The sequence below is a fragment of the Colius striatus genome, chromosome 4, assembly GCF_028858725.1.
Source record: "Colius striatus isolate bColStr4 chromosome 4, bColStr4.1.hap1, whole genome shotgun sequence".
Classification (NCBI taxonomy): Eukaryota; Metazoa; Chordata; class Aves; order Coliiformes; family Coliidae; genus Colius; species Colius striatus.
Window position 1 is genome coordinate 59517261 of NC_084762.1, and position 21053 is coordinate 59538313.

General features: G+C 33.6%; 1 protein-coding gene across 3 annotated transcripts in view; it reads right to left on the reverse strand.

Annotated features, from left to right (window-relative positions):
- Positions 1–21053, reverse strand: part of ASPH (aspartate beta-hydroxylase) — a 119034-nt gene that overhangs the window by 86626 nt on the left and 11355 nt on the right. For 2 of the 3 annotated variants that reach the window (XM_061994415.1, XM_061994414.1), the window contains exons 2-3: positions 14930–15079; positions 12751–12819 (exon numbers count right to left, since the gene is read on the reverse strand). In XM_061994415.1, the coding sequence (XP_061850399.1) occupies positions 12751–12819; positions 14930–15079 (219 nt within the window). Of the gene's footprint in view, positions 1–12750; positions 12820–14929; positions 15080–18045; positions 18168–21053 lie in introns of those variants that run through there. The other variant, XM_061994416.1, reaches the window with a different exon arrangement.

Below are 21053 nucleotides of genomic sequence, written 5' to 3' on the forward strand. Positions count from 1 at the left end.
TAATTATGACCAATATCCCAGCTGATTTCTCTACTAAGTATTGTGCCAGTTCTCCCTCAAACCCCCTAATTTATGTTTCTATATAATTTTATAAATGTTTAATAAGCATTAACTCAAAAGAGCTAATATATAGATTATATAAATTATTTTCTTAAAATCAATAGCAATCCATGTATCTTTATCCAGTGGAAAGATGTGTTTTGGCAAAGGTACTGCTATTGCTCCAAAAAAAACCTCCAGAAAAGGAGACTCCACACCCTCTCTGGGCAGCCTGTGTCAGCACTCTCTCACTCCCATAGGAAGGAAGATATTGCTTCTCTTTATAGTCTGTTAAGACAGTTATTTAAAAATTAGACCTTGCTCTCTAAATTCAGGTGCTGTCCTCTTACCATTGCAGCTAACAGAAACTGAGGTCATTCAGCATCTTGATTCTACCTTATACCTGGTTCCACAAGAGGTGTGAAGGCAAAAATCTTCCTCCAGAAATGCAAATAACAATTGGTCTCATTTCACACCACAAAAGAGACTGTATTCTGACAATCATGATGCTGTGGATTACGACCTAAATCCCAGAAACGTAAGCACCTTAAGCACAAAAATCATGCGCATTGCTACTGAAAAAATTACTAGAAAGTTAGGTAAAGTCATGGTAAATATATTTCTAAAATTCATACATAATCGTAATAAACTAAAAGAGATAATATTCCCATATCACAATACTAGGTTTCGCATTCAGACATATAAAGCAGCTACACTAGACACCTGAACCTTGAGCTTAGGCTTCCAGAAAACAATATCTACTCAAACTGGATCAAAATACCTCAACATTTATTCTTAAAAAACAAACCAAACAAAATCCCCATATTCTACACTAAAAAATATTAATAAATTTAAAGAATGTAGATATTGAAGTCATTGTAATCAACTTGCATCTAATTTCTACATGGTTTTCAAATTATTAAGTACTGATGTTATGGCCAAAATTTCTTAAAGATGGGTCATCCAGGTAAAAATACAATTTCATACCTGTGATACAAAAGCCTTCTTAAGCTCTTCCCTTACATATTACCGTCACTGCTGAAATGCAACGTTTTAACTTTCCTGAATACATTATTCAATCTTCCAAGCAGTGTGTGAAATAATAAATAATAGAAAAAGAATAAACAATTTTCTGATATAAAAGAAAGAATAGACTCCAACTTTGTTATACTACAGCATTAATGAAAATATAAATAATAAAAGGTATTCAGCAAAGCGGTACAAAAAAGTAATATTAAAATTTCCAGCTCCACCCCTCTTTTCATAGTAAAATTAAGTGTTACTGGACTCTTCCAGATACATTCTTAAAAGCACATCCTGACAGGGAAAATAGAAAACTTACAGACCTGTATACACAAAAATATCATACAGACACATGACATTGGTTTTAAATAAAAGTACAAGCACAAGTATTGAAAGATTACAAAACACCTGTTTCGCTGATTATTGGTATCTCATTTGTTAAATATTCAGGCAAGCAGCGATTTGTTTCAATCTGTTTGCATAAAACATACAGTATCACAGTTCTTATCAAATTACTAATGTGTGACAAAATTCCATAAATCATGTACAGTTTGACATACCATGAATAGTCTCATTTATAGGAAAAGTATGTAGAATGATGTATTTCAAAATCTTAGTACTGTTATGCAACATTCATAAGGCAGAAGTCCTACTGAATATTGATTTCCACCTGAGCTGCAATGGCTATAGCACAGGAAAGTTTGTGAACCTCAAACAGGTTGAAGCAAGATATCTTACGGGTTCAAAACACTGAACACTGAAGCAGTAGCTTCAGGCATATGATAAAAAATGTCATCTAAGTAAACTCATTGGCTAAGAGTTAGGTTCTTGGAGCCCCAGGGCATAAACCAGTGTCTTGAATTTTATGAATCGTGTAGCTGAGCTCGTGGACTCTTATTCTAAAAGCTAATTCAAGTGTCTTCACACTTTTTTTTGAGCTAGTTTTTAAGTTCCTTCTTTTTCCTACTCAGTTCTACATTACAAACGTATAGTCCTGGCAATCTAAAAAGAAATATAAAATGTATAACTACATACGTGGTTATAATGGAATGTCAGAAATGGCTAGTATTGGAGTCAGTGAATTAGAAAATTCAAAGGTAAGATAGGTGTATAGGTTTCCAATATTTTTTCAAAGAACTGCCTTAAATAGTCATACTAAAAATTAAATATTGATGTCAAAATGGTTATATTTACATAATGCTTAATGTTAGATCACTTAGTATCACATCTGGTGCTTTGAAACTTAAATCAGAAAGCATTCTCATTCTACAACAAAACACAGATGTTTCCTCTATTTTTCCTCATTAAAATCTTTAAGAACAACATCCACAAAAAGAACTCCAAAGTGAAGGCACAGCTTTAGAATTTCAGCATCAAAAGAAAAATATACGAGTACTATACTTATTCAGAAAGATAAGTATTGCAAAACAAACAAACAAAAATACATAACACAAAGCACTTGGTCTTTTGGAGCACTTTCACAGATGTTGACAGGTAAGTCTCATATTTAACAATGTTCTGAGAAATCCAACATTTGCTTTTTCCAAATTTTATATTATTCATTTAATAATACTGAAAACTTCAAGAGTCTTGGTTTTTCACAGGAAAAAATTAATATAAATCAATTTCACCACAACTCCTACCTAAATAAACCCTTTTTACCTGCAGCACCGTGCAACAAACGTAAGCTAATTAAGATAGCTTACTCACTTTCACATGAAAAATGAAAACGCTACTTCATAATTTCTACAGAAATCATGCAGTCAAGGTCAGCACTAAGCTGCTGACAGTTAACCCTCTGTAATTTGAAAAAGCCAAGATAACAATAGAAAGCATCAAGCTTTGAACATCAGGGCTTATGTTCAGATTGTTTTAAGTTATGAGGTCACATCAAAATTTTCCTTCACCACACAGGAATTTAGCAAAAGATGTTAAAATTGCAAAACTTAAAAAGGAAGTACCAAACTGTTATTAACCTTTTTTCTTTTATTTTGTTTGTTTTCCTCCTCCAGAAAGACTACAAGTCAGAAAAAAAGCTATCATTGTTTGTATATGCATCTGCATTTAATTACTACAATTTTTCTGCATTTATAATAAGCTACATTGGATATACAAGGTCTTCTGTTAAACAAAATAGCTTACTGATGGAAAGCTAGTCAAACTCACTAATCTTATCAAGTCATTACTTGTTCATAGACTGCCTAGAATACTAAAGCCTTTAACCTTCCAAAATGAAGAGAGCTTTTTTAATTGGTACAACTACCACGAAAAACAAACAAAAAATTACCTTCAATACATTCTCAGTAAGTTTCTTTAATAATTCTTGCCTATTTAACTGCCTAATTTTAGAAGAAAAATTCAAATCAGAGACACAGGGCAGTATTTTCTTTTCTTAACTCAGACACATACATTGCATCTTGTATGAGAAGATGTAAGAAATCAACAAGCAACTCTTGTCTTTATTAGCCTCATCATAAGGAAATAATACTAATTGCTCAAAAGAAAAACAGTATTTAATGTATTTCATGCTGCTATGTCATTATGATGATAGCTGCTTAACTGATGGCAACTGAATAGTGAAACTGTGAGCAACAGCATTCTCAGGCTCTCAAATACTAATCAAATAATATTTCCAATATAGGTCATTTTCTCCCTCCCATATGACCATGACATTAAATTCAAATCCTCCTTTGCATTTTTCTTCTACTCCTCCATCCAACTGTAACTTGAGTAACTGTCATAAAAATTCCATTTTTTCTAAGGTCAGTCAATTAAGAATAACTAATAATGCAAAATTACCATAAAATGAAACCTACAGGTGGTAAGATTTATTCACTAACCCTGAAACAAATTTCAAGAGGGAAGACTGAGCAGAGACTCAAAAAATCTTCTGGGCTGGGGGGAAGGGAAAGTACTGGCAAAAAGTTGTTGCAACAATAATTTCAACAGACATGCCAACAATTTTCTGTTTATTCTCTTCAGTTCTAATCTACTCTATGAGCATTGCAATTTTCTTCCCCTATATAAAACACTGCCTTACTTTCAAGTTAAATATTGTTGAAGGTATTCACAGAAATCGGGGGTTCAAACATTATATAAGTTCTCAGCCATTTCAGACAGATGTCACAACAAAGAAAGCAAGAGCTGATGCTACAGAGGTTAATGCAACATTTTTGTTTGAAGGTTGTAAATTTCTGCTGAAGACTAGCCATGAAATACAAAACATTTACAAACACAAGAAAATGGCAAAGCAAAATCTCTCATGTATTTCTAGAAATGCTGGCCAAACTAGAAGACTACAAATTTAGTCACAGACATTTATTTCAGGATCTCTGTAAAATTTCATGGAAATTACCTGTAAGGAACATAAAGATAGCTTATGCAAGCATGTCCAATTTAACATAAAACTAACTAAATTTTCATTCTTTACTAGCTACAAAACCTACTAAGTTCCTATCACTTAAGAAATAATTTCCTCACTCAAAAATCTGGTACTAATTTGCTCCTATTTTAAATTCTCAAACAAAAAACTGTAGGTAGAAAGAAGTAGCTTTGCCTTCTAAAAATAATTACTCTAAACCAATATAAGGCAGCAAAGCTGTTACAGCTTTCTACTTACAGTTTAAAAACACTTAAAAAGTTTTCTGGCCATCTTCTAAAATATTAATATACTGACTGTATAGTCGACAGTCACTACAAATCAAACAAAAAAATTTAAATTTTAACATTCTCAACTAATTTAAAACACTTTGTGAGCTGAGACACAGCTCAATTTTCCTTGCTTCCTTGCACATAGTACTGAGCTCAACCCTTTTGTTGTTAACATGCTTTCTTTAAAAAAAAAAAAAAAAAAAGAAAATGGCAAGCTGATATAACTGAAGACTCATTTAAACCTTACTACTATCCTTACTAGCTAAGTCCTGCAGTCACAATTAATGCAATACATTAAAATCAAACTTTTCTAACACAAACTTTAGGATATGAGCTCCTCTCACCACTGCTGAGGGTTTAGCTGTTAACTCAACAGGAACAATATGAGGCAAGAGTGAATACTTACGAAAAAAAGCTATATTCCAGAAACTAAATATTCCAGAATGTTATTTACTGGTTTTATTTGTCTTAGATCTTTTCTGCCCTACCCCTTTCTCTCCTCTTACAAATTTTTTATTCCCTCTATAATTGTTTTTGAGTGGACTTCCATACACTTAATAAAATCAACAACAAATCTTCATGAAATCAACTAAGAAATGTCTTGGCCTGCATTTTCAACTCCTTAGCCCAAGTTAAATTACAATTTACTGTTACCGATGTAACCATTACTTATTTCAGTGCCTGCAGCTTTCTCATAGTTCAAGCAATCTATTTATGTCTATTTCACTTTAAACTTTATTAGATTATCAATGTTTATTTTAATTATTTGGTATAAACTTCATGATACAAAATTCTCACACCAGATGCCTTCATTCTCTTTTTAGCTATCAAAGCATCTACAATAGAATTCAACATTTCATGACAGTTTTTCTGTTAGTGAGATACAATTATCCTGCAGTACTGATGAAACTCTCATTTCTAATTCAGATCTGTTTCTAAAATTAAGAGGGGAAAAAAACTCCAAACAAACAAAACAAACCAAGCTTGCTTATTTCCTATGTCTCTGACATTTTGCAAGTTTCTTCCACTTGCTAAGAAACTTCTCAGTAATATTCCACAGACTTACTAGTATTTTTCTTCATAATGTATGGAGGAATTTATTTTCATTGAATTATGCTTCATATATCATCCCAAAAAACCCACTAAATTTACAAGTTATTAACTTCCTTATATCCTAATCCTCAAACATTTGGAAAAATATGTGACTAACATTCATGTGCCTCGATTTCATTTGCAAATCTTAAGTGGCAATATTAAGATGTCACAACCTTTATTTTTTTTGTTTAAACATTTCACTTGCTTAAAATTAAACACTTTTTCCTTTTTTTTACTTTTAAAAGATTGAGTAGAACTCTGAGTTAGGTGATTTAATGAAAGTACTTGTGATGTAAGCAGGTCACATTGCTTTAAAATTGCCATGCAAGAGCAAGCGAAAATTCATTTAAAAAGAGGTTAAAATTTCAGTCTGCATCCACTAGAGTTAAAACTTAAGCTTAAACTTCTTATGGTAAACTGATACAAAATTAAGCGTATCAGGCACCACAATAAACAATGTCATATAATTTTAATAATAATCTGATTGAGCACACTTCATGTATCCAGTTCAGTTTCAGCTTCTAAATCCTCTTATAAATTTCAGAGCACAACTATAAATTCCCCTTCCTATATCAACAACTTTATGACAGCAGACAGAAACCATGAACACGAAGAAACACTTTTGGAACAACTGTCATACACTATTTTCATATGAAAAGGATTAAAATTTGCAAAACTGCATAAAGTTCTTGAAATTAGTAAAGAATAGAAGACATTACATTCTAATTTCCAATTAATCTTTAATATATTCAGTATTACATTAGATACATAATCACAGCTTCCCGCTTCCATAAAAGACCCACCTTAAAAAACTCAAATCAAATTCAGAACAGCCCTTGTGGTGTGATTGTTATATAAAGTGACTAAAAATTCAGTTTGGAATAAACCAAATAATGACATCACAGTTTCTGAATACAACATATGTAGCTAACTTAGAAATAAAATGTTTCAGTAAAATTAAAAAGCACTTTTAAGTAAAGTGCTTTTATTTGAACAGGTAAAAGAATCTATCTCAGAAATTCAGAAATTACAAAATAAATTATTTATTAAAATTATATTTCACAGAAGAATTATCATTGTTATGTCTATATTAAGGATTAACATATAAATATGTATTTACATAATGCAGTCATGCCAGAATACTTTACAATCAAAGCTGTTACAAAACACTTCAGTTAATGTTTGCTAGAAAGACAATGTTATAACATTAACAGGAGAGGTTATTACACTTAGCTTTGTAGGTTTTGTGCACAAAATGCACAAATTGAAGCACATACAGAAAGCAGCTACAAAACTGCAGTTACATGTTTTATTCTACATATTTACACAACTGTGTAGTATTTGTCATCCTGTCACAAAAATGGAAAAGTCATTGAAAGGCTTTCAATTAGTGAAACTACGTTGCATGGCTGACTTTAGTTCAATCTTTATAGCGTCCATTTGGGAGTTTCCCCTCAATGCCATAAATTCCTGTTATATTAAGATTGATGATTTCATGGCAAATCAAATTAATCTCTCAGTCACTGGTTCTGTAAATCCAAAATAACACAAGTCTTTTTTCCCTGAACCCCTTCATTCTGTGACGTACCATCAACATCATCTGCAGCTTCACTCTCTTCTTCTTCTAGTATTTCAAAAGGAGTCAATACATCATAGAGAAATGAGAGAAAGCCATAAAACCAATCAGAGCTTTCCTCTGCTAAAATATTAAGGACTTCCTCAAGGGAATCAATATTTTCATTACTGCCATCTTTGGTCAGGCCTACACAAGAATAGGAGAAAGAGAGAGAGAGAGAGAGAGGGAAGGAAAAAAAGAGACAGCAGTTAGGTGGAAAGAGGAAACTGCAAATGGAGGATCTGTGAAAGACATCTCATGTCACAGACAGTAGTCTTTACAGGAATGCTAATTAGGAGATAGAAAGGTGTCAAGAATGTTGAGTCTTTCAAAGTGCAGACTATAATTTGGGCAATAAACATGCACAATAGTATGCCAAAAATCTTTACAAAGGGTGGTAGCCTTGCTTTCTCATCTTCCTAGTCCTAAAATCAAATTTATTTATAATCAATTATCTTGCCAGAGTATTTATCTTTAGACAGTGTTAAAAAGTACTCTTCCACTACTTAAAATCACCCAATTACTATTGTTGGTTTTTTTTAGAGAGAACTTTCAAATTTGAGAGCTTGTGACTGATAGCTGACAACATTTAAAAGCAAATAGTATTTAAATGAACTTGTCACAGACATACTGTTAAGGATAACATCTGTTCTAATATGCATGTGAATTCTGCATGATACAGTTCATCCTCAGGAATTAATTCCAGAAGACTAGATAAAAATAAATAGGTAGCCAATATAAAGGCTATATTTATTGCTACACAGAAAATCTAAAGGACCATAAAGACAAAGTGGAGATAGCCAGAGCAGCAAAGAATGAGCTCATCACTTCTAAACTCTCTGATACCAGGAGTTCCTGTCTCATGCTCCCGGACCAACTGATCTAATTGGTGCTTGTAAAATACAAATAAGCCATGACTAATGCTGCTGGTTTGTTTGTTCCCCCCCCCCCCCCCCCCCCCCCGTTCTTTCAGTATGAAAAATCCACTGTTTTACAGTTAACTTTTCCATTCTGGGAAAAAGTACAACAGAATGACTAAACAATGACAAATGACAATTATTGGTAAGCTTTAAAGCAGGAGAGGAAAGAATTTCCTCCACTTTTAACCTGAACAAACCTTCAATTGTGTTAGAAGGAGAAGCAGAAAAGTGGGCTAAGGGTGAAGACAGATTGCTGAGACATAAATAAAATTAAGTGAATGTGTTGCACATGCAGACTACAAAGTAATATTAGGTGCAGGTTAATGAAATATTCAAGATAGAAGAATTCATGGCAGAGACACTGAAGACATTTCAACACGTTTTTCTTACAGAACATAGCGAAAGTATCAATGATAATTCTGAGGAAACTTCCAAGTCCATGATGTTCCACATCCTTGTACCTGGATGTCCAGAACCTCTACTTGAGTGAACAGCCATTCTCTTTAATTTTTCACTGGATAGCCCAAAGGTTTAAAAATGACAGATTGAATCCAGGAGGCAATCAAGGTATTACAAATATCCCTCTCCAACTTCTTCCATGGCTTAGGTCTATAAAAATTAAATTTTATAAACTTAACTTTATGCATGGTAGTCAGTCATTGTTGTGTTTTCAAAATTTGGACCAAGTAAGATGCAAAGATATAAATTGAAGTATATTTACTGAAGAATTACTCAATTTAAGAGTGAAAACCTAAATGTAAAACTTTTTTTAAAAAATCTAGGTTATAAAAACAGAATTATGAAATATTAAATATTTGTAGCACTCTATTCTGTCAGAATCTGGCATTAAAACCAAACCAAAACAACAAACAAAACCCCAACACTCCAAAACCAGAAAAACATTACTCACAAAAGACTCAGGCTTTAGATACCATTTCTGTAAGCAGGTGAAGAACTGTATAGATGTACCTGTTCTTGCACTAAATCAAGGCTAAGACTCTTGGGAAATTAGTGACTCACAGGAAAGAACTACTTTATTTCAACAGAAGTCCAAACATTAAAATTTAAATTAAGCAGTGATCAAAGGAGTCAAAAATCTTTATCTACTCAACAGTAGTCCCATGACTTGTCTACATTCATTCAACAAGACAGCACCTTTCTTCTACTGAAAACACCTCTTAAGAGAATAGGCATATGGGAGCCTGTAAAATTCTAAAGTGCTACAGAAGAAAAATGAGAGGATGACATTTATCCTAAACAGCTGAATCACAGAGGTGTCAACTCCTATTATCTCACCACACACTTCCTGAATGTGCAACCTTTGTATGACTGCTTGCAAACAACTTTTTCTACAATAGGTGAACTAGGAAGAAAAAAGAGTTGGTTCACAGAAGCCTGGATTCTATTGTTTACCATCCTTTCTTTGTTGATACACTAGGTTTTGGGAGGTTTTTTTCCCATTTTCTGCAGTGCCAAACTACTCTGAATCAAATGTACCAAAAAAAAAAAAAAATCAATGATTTTGTGTAGCTGCAGTTAAAAAATTGTACTAACTACTGCAGCCACTTCAGTAGAATTTCAAGATATTTTTGCTTGTGAAAAAAGGGTTAAGCATAAAAAAAAAAAAATGTCTTGGCTCCAAAGGTTCTGTTACAACAGATATTAGTACTCCTCATACACGCATTTTCTGGTAATATGACTAAATCCACTGTTTCACTGTACTAAGCTAAAACATTCCTTCTGAGAAGATTAACTTTGTTCAAAGAAAGATCAGGGTGAAACGAACAAAAAGCGGGAAGAGAATTACTGACAATGGCAGTCCATAAAGGACCAGATTAATAAAGCCTCCCTTTCCCTTATCAGAGGAATTCAGAAAACAGAACCTCACAAACACCTGTGAAAAAGAATCTGCAAAATAACTGCACATCAGCTTCAATACATTTGCATCTCCACCCTAGATAATTTTGTAATAAACGTATGCAAAGCTAACTCTACAAATATTTGGGGTTAGTTGGCTGGCTGGGGTTTAGATAGGGGTTCCCTCTTGTACTAACTTACTTGGGGAAGGGTGGCAAAGCAGGAAAACACACACTTCTTGTACAAATTGTACAAATACCTCAAGAGCACTTAATCATCAAACTTCCTTTGATCTCAACAAATAAAAAGAACAGACCTTATAATATCCTATAAAGACAATAAAATAAAATAATACATTTTAATTCTCCCACTTAGGTGTGCCCACTTTAATAATTATGAGCTACTAAATCATTCTTTGAAGTGCAAAATAAAGTCATGCTGGCAGAAGTATTCCTTAAAATTTGAAGCAAAAAAGATTATGGAAGTGGACAACATTAAACCACTGTACATGTCACAATTTCAGTATACAGTCATTTAGTTATAAAGAACAGAAAAGAAAAATACATATGGCTTCCTAGCATAAACATAACAAGGAGATACTGCTGTTTGAAGTCAGTACTATATCAGCAGAGAAAACCACTTGCTGTTATTGTACTCTCATCCAAAGAAAAATCCCAGAAAGTACTGAGTCTTCAAACACAGGATATGTACTACACAAAATCCTCACAAATAAGCTGCAAAAGCAACCGTGCATTAAATGTCTACAAAATTACCCTACTGCAGCTGAATATAGGCTTACAATAGAGGTTTTTTTACTACAATTAATTCTACTATAATTCTTGAAGACAAGAAGGATTCTAGTCTTTCAGTTCTAGTCTTCATCAATGAAATCATTTTACTCTGCATAGCAGTGTTCATTTTTTAGTTCCTATGAAATGTAAAATATAAACAGGCACAATGATTTACTGAGAACTTCAGTTAATATTATAATATGCTAGTTATCAGAAAAAAACCCACCATTTTTATATTTTTTAATCAACTTTTCAAAAATTTCTTTTGAACTGCAGAAAATATTCTCAAACTTAAAATGTAAATAAGATTCCGTTAGATTTCTAGCAAGTATTCAAAAAATAATAATTTTTGATCTGTGACCTTTTAACAGCACATTTGAAGCATAAGGTTTAAATGTGTGATAAGACAAGCTCATAATAGAAACACTGTCATGTACTGGCAGAATTCCCAGTTATATCAAGTTGCACAAAACAGAGATGAAACAAAGCACCTTTGCAATCCTAATCCAACTAATGAGACCCACAAGAGACTCATATCCACTTTCTATACACTACATAACAGACAGAGAAAGATTATGATTCTAACCATACAAAATGTTACCTTATTCACCATTTATAATTAACAGTTGGTAGCTCTGAAGTAATTCAAAGCACCTGAGTCTTTGAAGTGCCTCTCACATTAATACCACTGCAAACTAGTTCAGTAATTTTGATTTCATAAGTTTTCTTTAATCATGAAAGGATTAAAAAAGATGAACCTCTCCAAAAGACTTGCTTATTTCTGCAAACATAAGTGGGGAAAAAGAAACTGAAGATAAACTGATTTTTATGGAGTATGAATCTCAAATAGCAAGCCTAATATACTATTGATATCCTATTGTTAACTTGGAATAGTTTGAGACATTCCACTTTGACTTCTGCTCAATTTATTATTGACTAGGCCAGGGATTCTTTGTGTTTTGTTATTTGTTCAACTTGCTTGGTTTGTGCGCTCAGGATAGGTTTACATTTGAACAAATCAATTAAAGGAGAGTAAACTTTCTAACTTCAGGTATGCAAGAAGTATCTACCCAATGCTTTACAGTAAAGCTGAATATGGTAGTGTTTTAACTGCTAGAGGATGTAGGTAGAAGGGCGATATCACTAAGTACGTATAGTGATTAAAATTCCTCAAGACACACGGTGATCAGAAAGAAACTCCCAAACTATACAGAACAGAAGCCTGAAAGCAGTATTTCAATGTCAAAGAATAAAAATTCGTATGATACAGGATTTCTGAAAGGCAAAGAAAATGAACAGACTTGTGAAGAACTCAAGAGTAGAGGAAAGATCGAATAAAAATATGCTAAACAAGCAGTCATTTAAGTAGTGTCTGTTGGAAGTCATTTTAAAACAAACCTGGATTAACATGTTAATATAAACAATGTTTTAACTCTTGAAGTATCTTATGCCCTGCATCTGATAAATTTATTAATAATCACAACCCTCCTTCAAAAGTCAGTGCAGCAGTATCAATCACTTCAAAATCATCCTGTAAGTAATTAAATGGTTTCTACTTACATTGTTATGTTAAGAGAAAACAATGCAACTCGCTACAAGTAGCACACACAATCGTACAACTTATATTAAGAAAAAAATCCATCACAATTAAATCAATTTAAGTTCTCGAATTACAGAAAAAATGGAAATATTGTTTTGACACTAAACAGGAATATGACAAGTGAATTATACAGATTATTCCACCCATGTTTGTACTTGCCTAGCAATACTTTAGCATCTTCCACATCAAAATCTCCATCTCCATCAGCATCATATATGCCAAGCTTGCCTAGAAATGCAAAGAGGAGGAAAAGACAATTAGGGATCCAGAAGTTTGCTTCTTGCACAGTGTTTTCTAAGTGCAATGATTTGACTATAAATGCCAGGGTGCTTTAATGATTTCATTACACTGTTCTTAACCATAGTTTAAATTAACAGGAAAATATTAGAAATATTTTAAGTTCCTTTTTGCACTTCCTAAACTTCGGAATGAGGACAAGTTAGTCTTTTTGCACATATTTATTTTAGTGTTGACAAATTTGAAAAAAATCTGTAATTAAGTGATATGCTTATGTGAACACAATTGTCTCAGAATAAAATTCAAGTTCACAAGGAACAACCAACGCATCTGAGAGAAAATAAATAACAAAACAAGAATTAATCACATAATCACAATTTGTGTTCTAATTATACACTCTTGCCCTTTTGAATTCTCACAGGGAAAAAAAAAAAAGTAATTTTTAGTGACAAGTTAATAGAAGCTAAGCAACCTACCTACTGGACAAAGGAAAAATATTCATAATTTTTATCAACAACTGCATAACATTCACTGCAGACAAAAAAAATTGTCCATCCTTTCATAGGCGACTAATACATCAAATTTGTCACTTTTATTTTTGAAACAGAAGCTGTAACAGCCCTAAGTATAAGCAAAAGGAGAACCCAGTTTCTATTAAAAAAGAACTTTTAGCATAGAATCACAGTATCCAGGATTAGAAATATCCTGGGATCATCAAGTGACTAAGAAAGCTACCTAATTAGTTTTGGTAAAATTCAGATATAACTTTTAATAGAACTGAGACTCTGCACACTGTTTGCAGGAGAACTTACAGTCCTTACAGTTTGCTAGTTTATTATTACACTTGTCATTCTCTAGAGGCAGAACTTGAATGCCATTAAAAATATATTAAATATAGTTCTTAATACCATACTTTAGAAAATTAGAAAAGTTTTGTGGAAGTAAAAAGCTCTGACCTGGGTCTAGAACAGATGAAAATAAAGGTCATCACCACTTTATGGAAGCAATCAATTAGAAAGGTTCTTTACTGGTTTATGGTTAAACACAGCAGACTGGTGGAATAACTGCAATTCTCCAGAAATAAGAAGAATTGTATCATCTAAAAAGCCATGAAGCATGACATAGATGAGAAATGACTGGGTTTCATGTCACTGTAGAAGAACAGTAATTCTCAAAAAATTAAAAACATAAAAAACAGTAAACCAAAATTTTTACCAAAGGGACTGTAAAACAAGTTCGTTTCTCTATTATCCTACCTTGTAGGACTTCTGACAAGTTATAACGGAAATCCTTTGCTTTGGCTGCATGCATGGTAAAAACATAGAAACATTATTTGCATTGCTAGACCCAATTAAGTTTCAAATGAGAGGCTTCTCTTAAAATCAGTCCAGATCAAAAAAAAAAAGGAAAAAAAAAAAAAAAAAGGAAAAAAACAACATGTACCAATAGATTTCTAAAGCTGTAAAGGTTATAAAACCAGCAGTTGCAAAAGGGCATGTCAAATCCTACAACATCAGGGACAACAGCTCTACCTACAGATAGACATCTTGAAATTTGAGACATTTTCACCCTTAGATAGTATATTTACTTTATTATCTTAACATTGTCATATTGAAATAGATTTATCACCATTATAAGCTTAAAACTGAGCTCATTAAACAGCTCACTCATACTGATCAGTTTTCCTAACTCTACAGGCAACACAATCCATCAGATGAGTGGTAACATTAGCTGTCAGCTTTCAACCACTGCTGCAAGTTTCTGAGAGCTTAAATTAAAATAACACATGCTTAGCCAACATTATGCATGAACTACAGTATACAAGTTACAAAGAGATCTGGATTTATCCTAGGAGAGTTCTTCAATTCTTTAATAAATCAAGTATTTTAATAGCCTTTTTCAGTCTTATGAGAATCCTATTTTAACATCATAATAGAGTTTAGCATTAAAACATACTTTTTGAACTGCATTTCCTATTTTTATCGTGTAGGTAATTTGCAAACACTGCATGAATCAAATTAGCTATCTTGAAATTTAAAACGGCCTCCAACTAGTACATATCAATTACTATTAGAAGCATCTGAAGATTCAAAATTCTTACCTAGAACTTCTTCATAATCTACAAGTTCAAACCAGACAACTGCTACTGATGTCCAAACTCCCAGCAAAGCAATTACCATAAACCATGTGAAAAATGAGCTTCCAGAGAGGCCTTCTTTCTTTCCATTCTTGCTTCCTCCATGCTTAGTCTCTGTTTAAACACGGCAAACAAGTAGAAAAAAATGGAGTTGTGTAAGAGTTAGAAAATTATGATTGAGGATATAATTAAAAATCTTGTTTCTTAAGGCAATACAGTATACACGACATTTGGGTAACATTTATTTTTCTGGACATCTTTTTTTTTAAAATAAATACTCACTGTTACTTGCTTTTCCTATTACTGTGAATTAGAGTGGGAAGCTCAATGATGATCTAAGTCAAAGCCCTATAACCAATCAAACACCAAAAACCCACATGTAATTTGTCTTAACAACTTGGCGGGAAATTCCTTCTTCGTCCCCTTTCCTGTATATTTACACAGAGCTTAACATTTTTGAGATGCTTTGCATTCGTGCCAGTGGCTCCTGAACTGCCACCAGAGGGCACTATGACCAGCAGAATAGCTATTCTTCTAAAGGAAGTTTTTTCTAACCTCGTTTAAATAGCTCACAGAATTAACATGAAAATTCAAAGTCTCAATTTAAATCATATTAAGGGTAAGACTCCGAGTTCAAACATTCAAGCAACTACAAATATTTTCGCTGTTGCTTTGAATCAGACACTCACTACATGCTGAATACCTACAGACTTCCAGTCTCATGGAATATACAAGTAAAAGGGTGACAGTTCCCAATACTTCATTTATAACTGCACATATGGAAAGTAAGTGTGTATATATATAAAAAAATACAGTAGTTCTAAACAAACTGCTGGGAAAAGAAAGAAGTCAATCTAGCATATGGGTAAGGGGTTTCAAACAGGCATCACACCAGAGAAGAACGTAAATTGCTTCGTTCATTGCTTCAGGATTATTTTAGACAAAGAGAGATACATGTAGTAAATAAATGTGCATCCAAAAAGTTGCCTGTGGCTTTACTCCAAAGCTTAAAGTCTGGTCTTTTGCCTCTTGATACTACCATTGCATGGCTGAAACGTGGCCACAGTTTCATGTCTACCAGACTACTGCACTTCATCCCTGAGGACGTGGCCCATTCAGCCACATTCAGTCCTCATTATTAAGGTAAAAGTATTTCTTACATATTTTTAAATATTTGAGGAATTTTCTCATGAGTACTATGATAATGTAATATGGTAGGGAGTTAACTTTATCACACTGATTGTAAGTAATGTTTGATGTATTTATCAACACTGATCATAGGAAAAGACAAAAAGCCACTCTCAACAACTAAACAAAACAGAATTTTGCTTTTTAGAACAAAATGGTATAGCTCTGAAGGATGCATAATGAGAAACTGGTAACTGACTTACTCTGTAATAAACATTGTATAAAAGTACTCTCAGACCCTACTTGCCATCAGGTTTACAGTTGTAATAAACTAACCTCATATGTGCTACTGAGATCAGACCAATAAAAAAAAAAAACACAAACAAGCAAACCCCAACATATTCACATCAGCTCTTACTCATTTCAGCATTTTATTGAAAAAAATAATTTTCTTTTCTATATTAAATACAAAGTTACCTTGGTACAGACTGTCCAATATTGAGAAATAAGCTAAAAAATCTTTGCCTCAAGTCAAGCATGTTATCACTTGCTACTGTGCAGTACACTAATACATATAAGCAAGGTCCATATATATGATTCATCACAACATCTCCTGTGGGAGAGAGGTACAGGTAGGCTGAGAACAGAGTGAAGGGCAAGCAGTATGTGCCGGTACATTCAGAAATAAGATTGACTGCGTACTTAAAGTACTCCCGAGCTAGAAATGCTAATATTCAAAAATTAAAAATTATACTATGTGATGGCAGAATTTTGCTATTGCTGTGTTCCAACGCAGTCAACAGAAGTTTTGTACGTATTTAAAGTGAAACCTTAAGGCTAAAAAAAATAATTTATACGATTCCAGATTACAATTTCATTCTAGACCAAACTAGCTATTATTGGAAGAGGCAAACAGGAGAGAGAATCTTACTGTGTTTCACACACACATTCACCTTACTGTTTTCTACTCTTTGCTGCTAGTTGCCTCTGAAGAAAGTGGCTTTACTTATTAGAATAAAAGAATAGGAAAATAAAAGATAATTTATTTAGGCAATCAAGCACAGTTGCTGATACTTTTTACAGTCTGAAAGACACAAACCCCTCAAATAACAGATTCTGCTATAAAAAGATATAATTCACAACAATGACAGAGATACATTTCTATGCTGTGGCTTCCTATCCTATGGGAAAATTATTTTCAAAAGTCTTGAAAAATTCGTCTGAGAATTCAACCATGACATCTTGATCAGCCAACTCCTTAATATTAATAGCAGTTATGTAACACAAAATTTAGCTATGGTCTGCACATAGTGTCAGAACAAGACACTGCAAGGACTCAGGATGGCTCAGAGCTCATTCCAGATAGTTAATTCTCAATTCAAGCCCCTTCTATACACATGCTGCCAGCCATGTCAGAAGTAGGTCACTTGCCATATCTGGTAAGCCTCTGCTTACACCACCAGATGTCTTTATGCAGACATCACAAAGTCTTAAAAGAGTACGCTATTCCCCAATGGCAAATCTTTCAAAAAGCCCTATTTATACACCTCATCCACCCTGCACCAAGAGTCACATCTAGAAAAAAAATGTATTAAAATATTTTTCCTTTAGCTTATGTTAAAGATACTTAGTAATTTCATATACTCCAAAAATAACTTTCAAGTCAGATATCTGAAGACAAAACAATGTCTTTTATGTTAGTTCATGATTGAATAGAGCACACTAAGTTACAATTAACCACCTGCCATAAATTCATTCAAATATCTCTTCTCCAGAGAACATTTAATCAAACAGAACAGAAACAGCCTGTAAAACAGATTGAAAAAGCAAACTGGCTAGAAAACACCAACATAACACAGTAAGCCAGTTATTTTGTCGAGTACAAAATCAGGTACAGATGGTATTTGCAACTATGCATTTTCCATTTGTTCACAAAAACGTTAAGATTATACCTGTGTCGTCAGCCATAACATTAGTGCTCGATTTCCACAGAGAACGTGTGTGTCGATATCTCCAAAAATTAATGTTGAAGATTTCTTTATCCTCACTGTAGTCTTGCAACAGGAGCAAACAAGTTTCCTAAAGCCAGCTCAGCTGGAAACTGAACCCAAAAGAAACCTCTCTTCCAAATCTATTTTTGGAGTAGTTATCCTCAGGAGCCAAGTGCTGTTCAGAACTCATATGGCAATCTAGTTCTGACGACAATCAAATTCACTTACTCCTCCTAACAGAGCATCCTGGGTAGTTGATCCTTTCCCCTCCCCTTAATCCTCCAACATTAAACACAGCAGCAAATGAAATGAAGCATGCCGTACTGTAGTATTTTTGCTGCAATGTATGCCTCAGTGCCCGAGTTCTGAGGACATTAAGGACATCAAGTGTAAGCTGAAACACAAGTCTGGACACAAAGCTTGCCTGCTTGCATTTGTGAAGTTGGCCCTAGCCCAAAAAACTTTCTTCATGTTGGCACCGCTCTTCCAGGCTTCCTGAGTATCCTGTAGAGACTGCTCATTTGAAACTAGCTAGCTACTTCAAGAATAAAACCCAGACAATTTCTAAAATGTAGTTTTGATTCTTCTAATAAGAGTCACTTGAAACCAACCACACACATTATTGACGAATTTTCAGATCAGATTTGTTCCCTTGGTACATTCTCCTATCTGCTTATAGCAGACCCAAGGGACAGTTACTGAAAGCTTTGCCAAGGCAAAGTCTGTTTCCCTAGAGTGCAATACATGTCATAAAGCTAAACCAGGCAAATTCCTAACACATATTTGTCAAAGTAGCAGAGGTGCTCATTTTGCTTTTTTGTCCTCCCTTTTCAAAAAGGATTACCACTTAATTCATCTCACTCACCCCTCCCTTGAACTCTGACAATATGCATACTACCAGTACAGTTAAAAGCTAACATCCACAATTAATGATCTACATATTCCCCTCTTCTTAAAGGCAAGAAAAAGGAGGAAAATTTAAAAATTACTAACACACTATTCAACTTATTTACATCTTCAATTTTTGCAAACTACTCTTTTCCTGCTGCATTTCAAACAGAAGCTAGCTCCTCTTGGGTGGAAGACAGAAGCAAACTTTATATAAGATAGCCACCAGGCAGATGAAGTGACCAACAGAATGCTACAGCTACTTTGAAAAACAACACACACCTCCTGTGGCTTTAATACCAGCACTTAATTAATAAATGCAATTCCCAATAGCTCAAGGGAGAAAAACAGTGAGAAATAACACTGGGGTTTAAGGCTTTTCAAATGGATGTAAAGGAACTACAGACAGATAATTTTCACTAGTGTATCTTTTAATTACCTTTAAAGACACTCAATGCATGAAAAAGAATGGATGCTTTAAGAAAGACTTAATGATTAGTACATTTCAGCAACTCATGCAATGAACAAGCAGTTCAGAGCAAGATAGGAGGAAGATTTAAACAAAGGGTAGAAGTCATCAAATATATGGAGAAATCAACAGCTTAAGGGAAATAATTTAATGAATTATATGTAGTCTATTGCATATAAAACCTATAATGTTTTGACAGGTATTGGATTAGGCAATTTGTTGCAACTTTGCCTCAGATGCATCTGCATTTGAAGATACTAGATCTTACTACAAGTGTATTCATAGAGCATTCAAGTGATGCTGAGAACCTGAAGTCCAATATGTATTTTGGGGGGATTACTCCAGACTAGATCTTACTTGGCTGAATGTCCATAAGTGGCAGCAGCACACCTTTCTGTTTCATTTCACTCAAACCTACAGAAGTATACTCAGGGACAGTAGCACAACACATAAAAATAAAGTGAGTGGAGACAGTCAAGAAATTCAAATGTACACTCCCTATCTGACCTAAAACACATACATTGACCTTTAGCCAAGTACTCACAGCCTTACCTTGCAAAAAAAAAAAAAAAAATTGATTGAAGTAATGTCTTCCCCAGAAATGATAAACATCTTCCTTCCTGAAAGAGGAGACTACAGCTAAAATGGGGAAATGCTTTACTCATCTGAAGGAAAGTGGACCTCAAGGAAGATGGGCCAAAGCATCACAAAACTGGTTATACACCCCATGAACAACACACATTAACACATACTGTGGGAAAAAAAAAGCTTATACATGTATCTCTGAATGCCTTAGTTCAAAACATCAAACAATATAATTTTGGTTAGTTTTGTGAAAGACGAAGGTTAAATTGAATAGATATATTTTTAAAATATAATTCAAGACTGGGATAGCCAAGTCAACGGTGCAGACTTCTTGTAAGATATTGTTCTACTCTGTTCAAATGCCGTGCCTAGTAGTTTATTAATTCTTTTTCGAAGCAACACAGATTGCTTCACTGACTGCTTTCAAATTATTATTCTTCACCTCACCTGTGTAACAGTTTCACATTTAAATCTATTTTCAAGTTAGTTTTGCTACAACTATTTGCTCTATGCTGTTTTAGTTAATTTTAGAAAAGCATCATCGACAATCAAGACTAGCAGCATTAATTCCACCTGTAGATCTCGACCTGCAAGCAAAGAAGTATAGAGGAAAAAAAAAAAGTCAACTATGAACATTAAAATAAAGGCTGGATTCCAAGGATCAAGCTAAGCTTTTGTAATGTGTATAATACTCCTTAATATTCCTTTGTGAGGAATAAACACGGAAGCAATTATAGATTACCACATGAACATAATACCAGCAGGCAGTTACTAGAAATTAGAAAAACACAATAAAAGGAAAACTAACAAAAGAGTCACCTCAGAGAAATATTTAAAACTTGCAATTCAAATGTAAAAAATAACAATCAAGTATACCACAGGGAGACTTTAGAACAAGTTAATTTCAAAAGTCAAACGCAGAGTGATTAAAAAAAACAGATACAGAGAAAAGTAAAAAACTAAGTTACAATAGAACCATTCTACCATCAAGAGAGCTGATCTAGTAGCAGTGCAAAGACAAAAAATA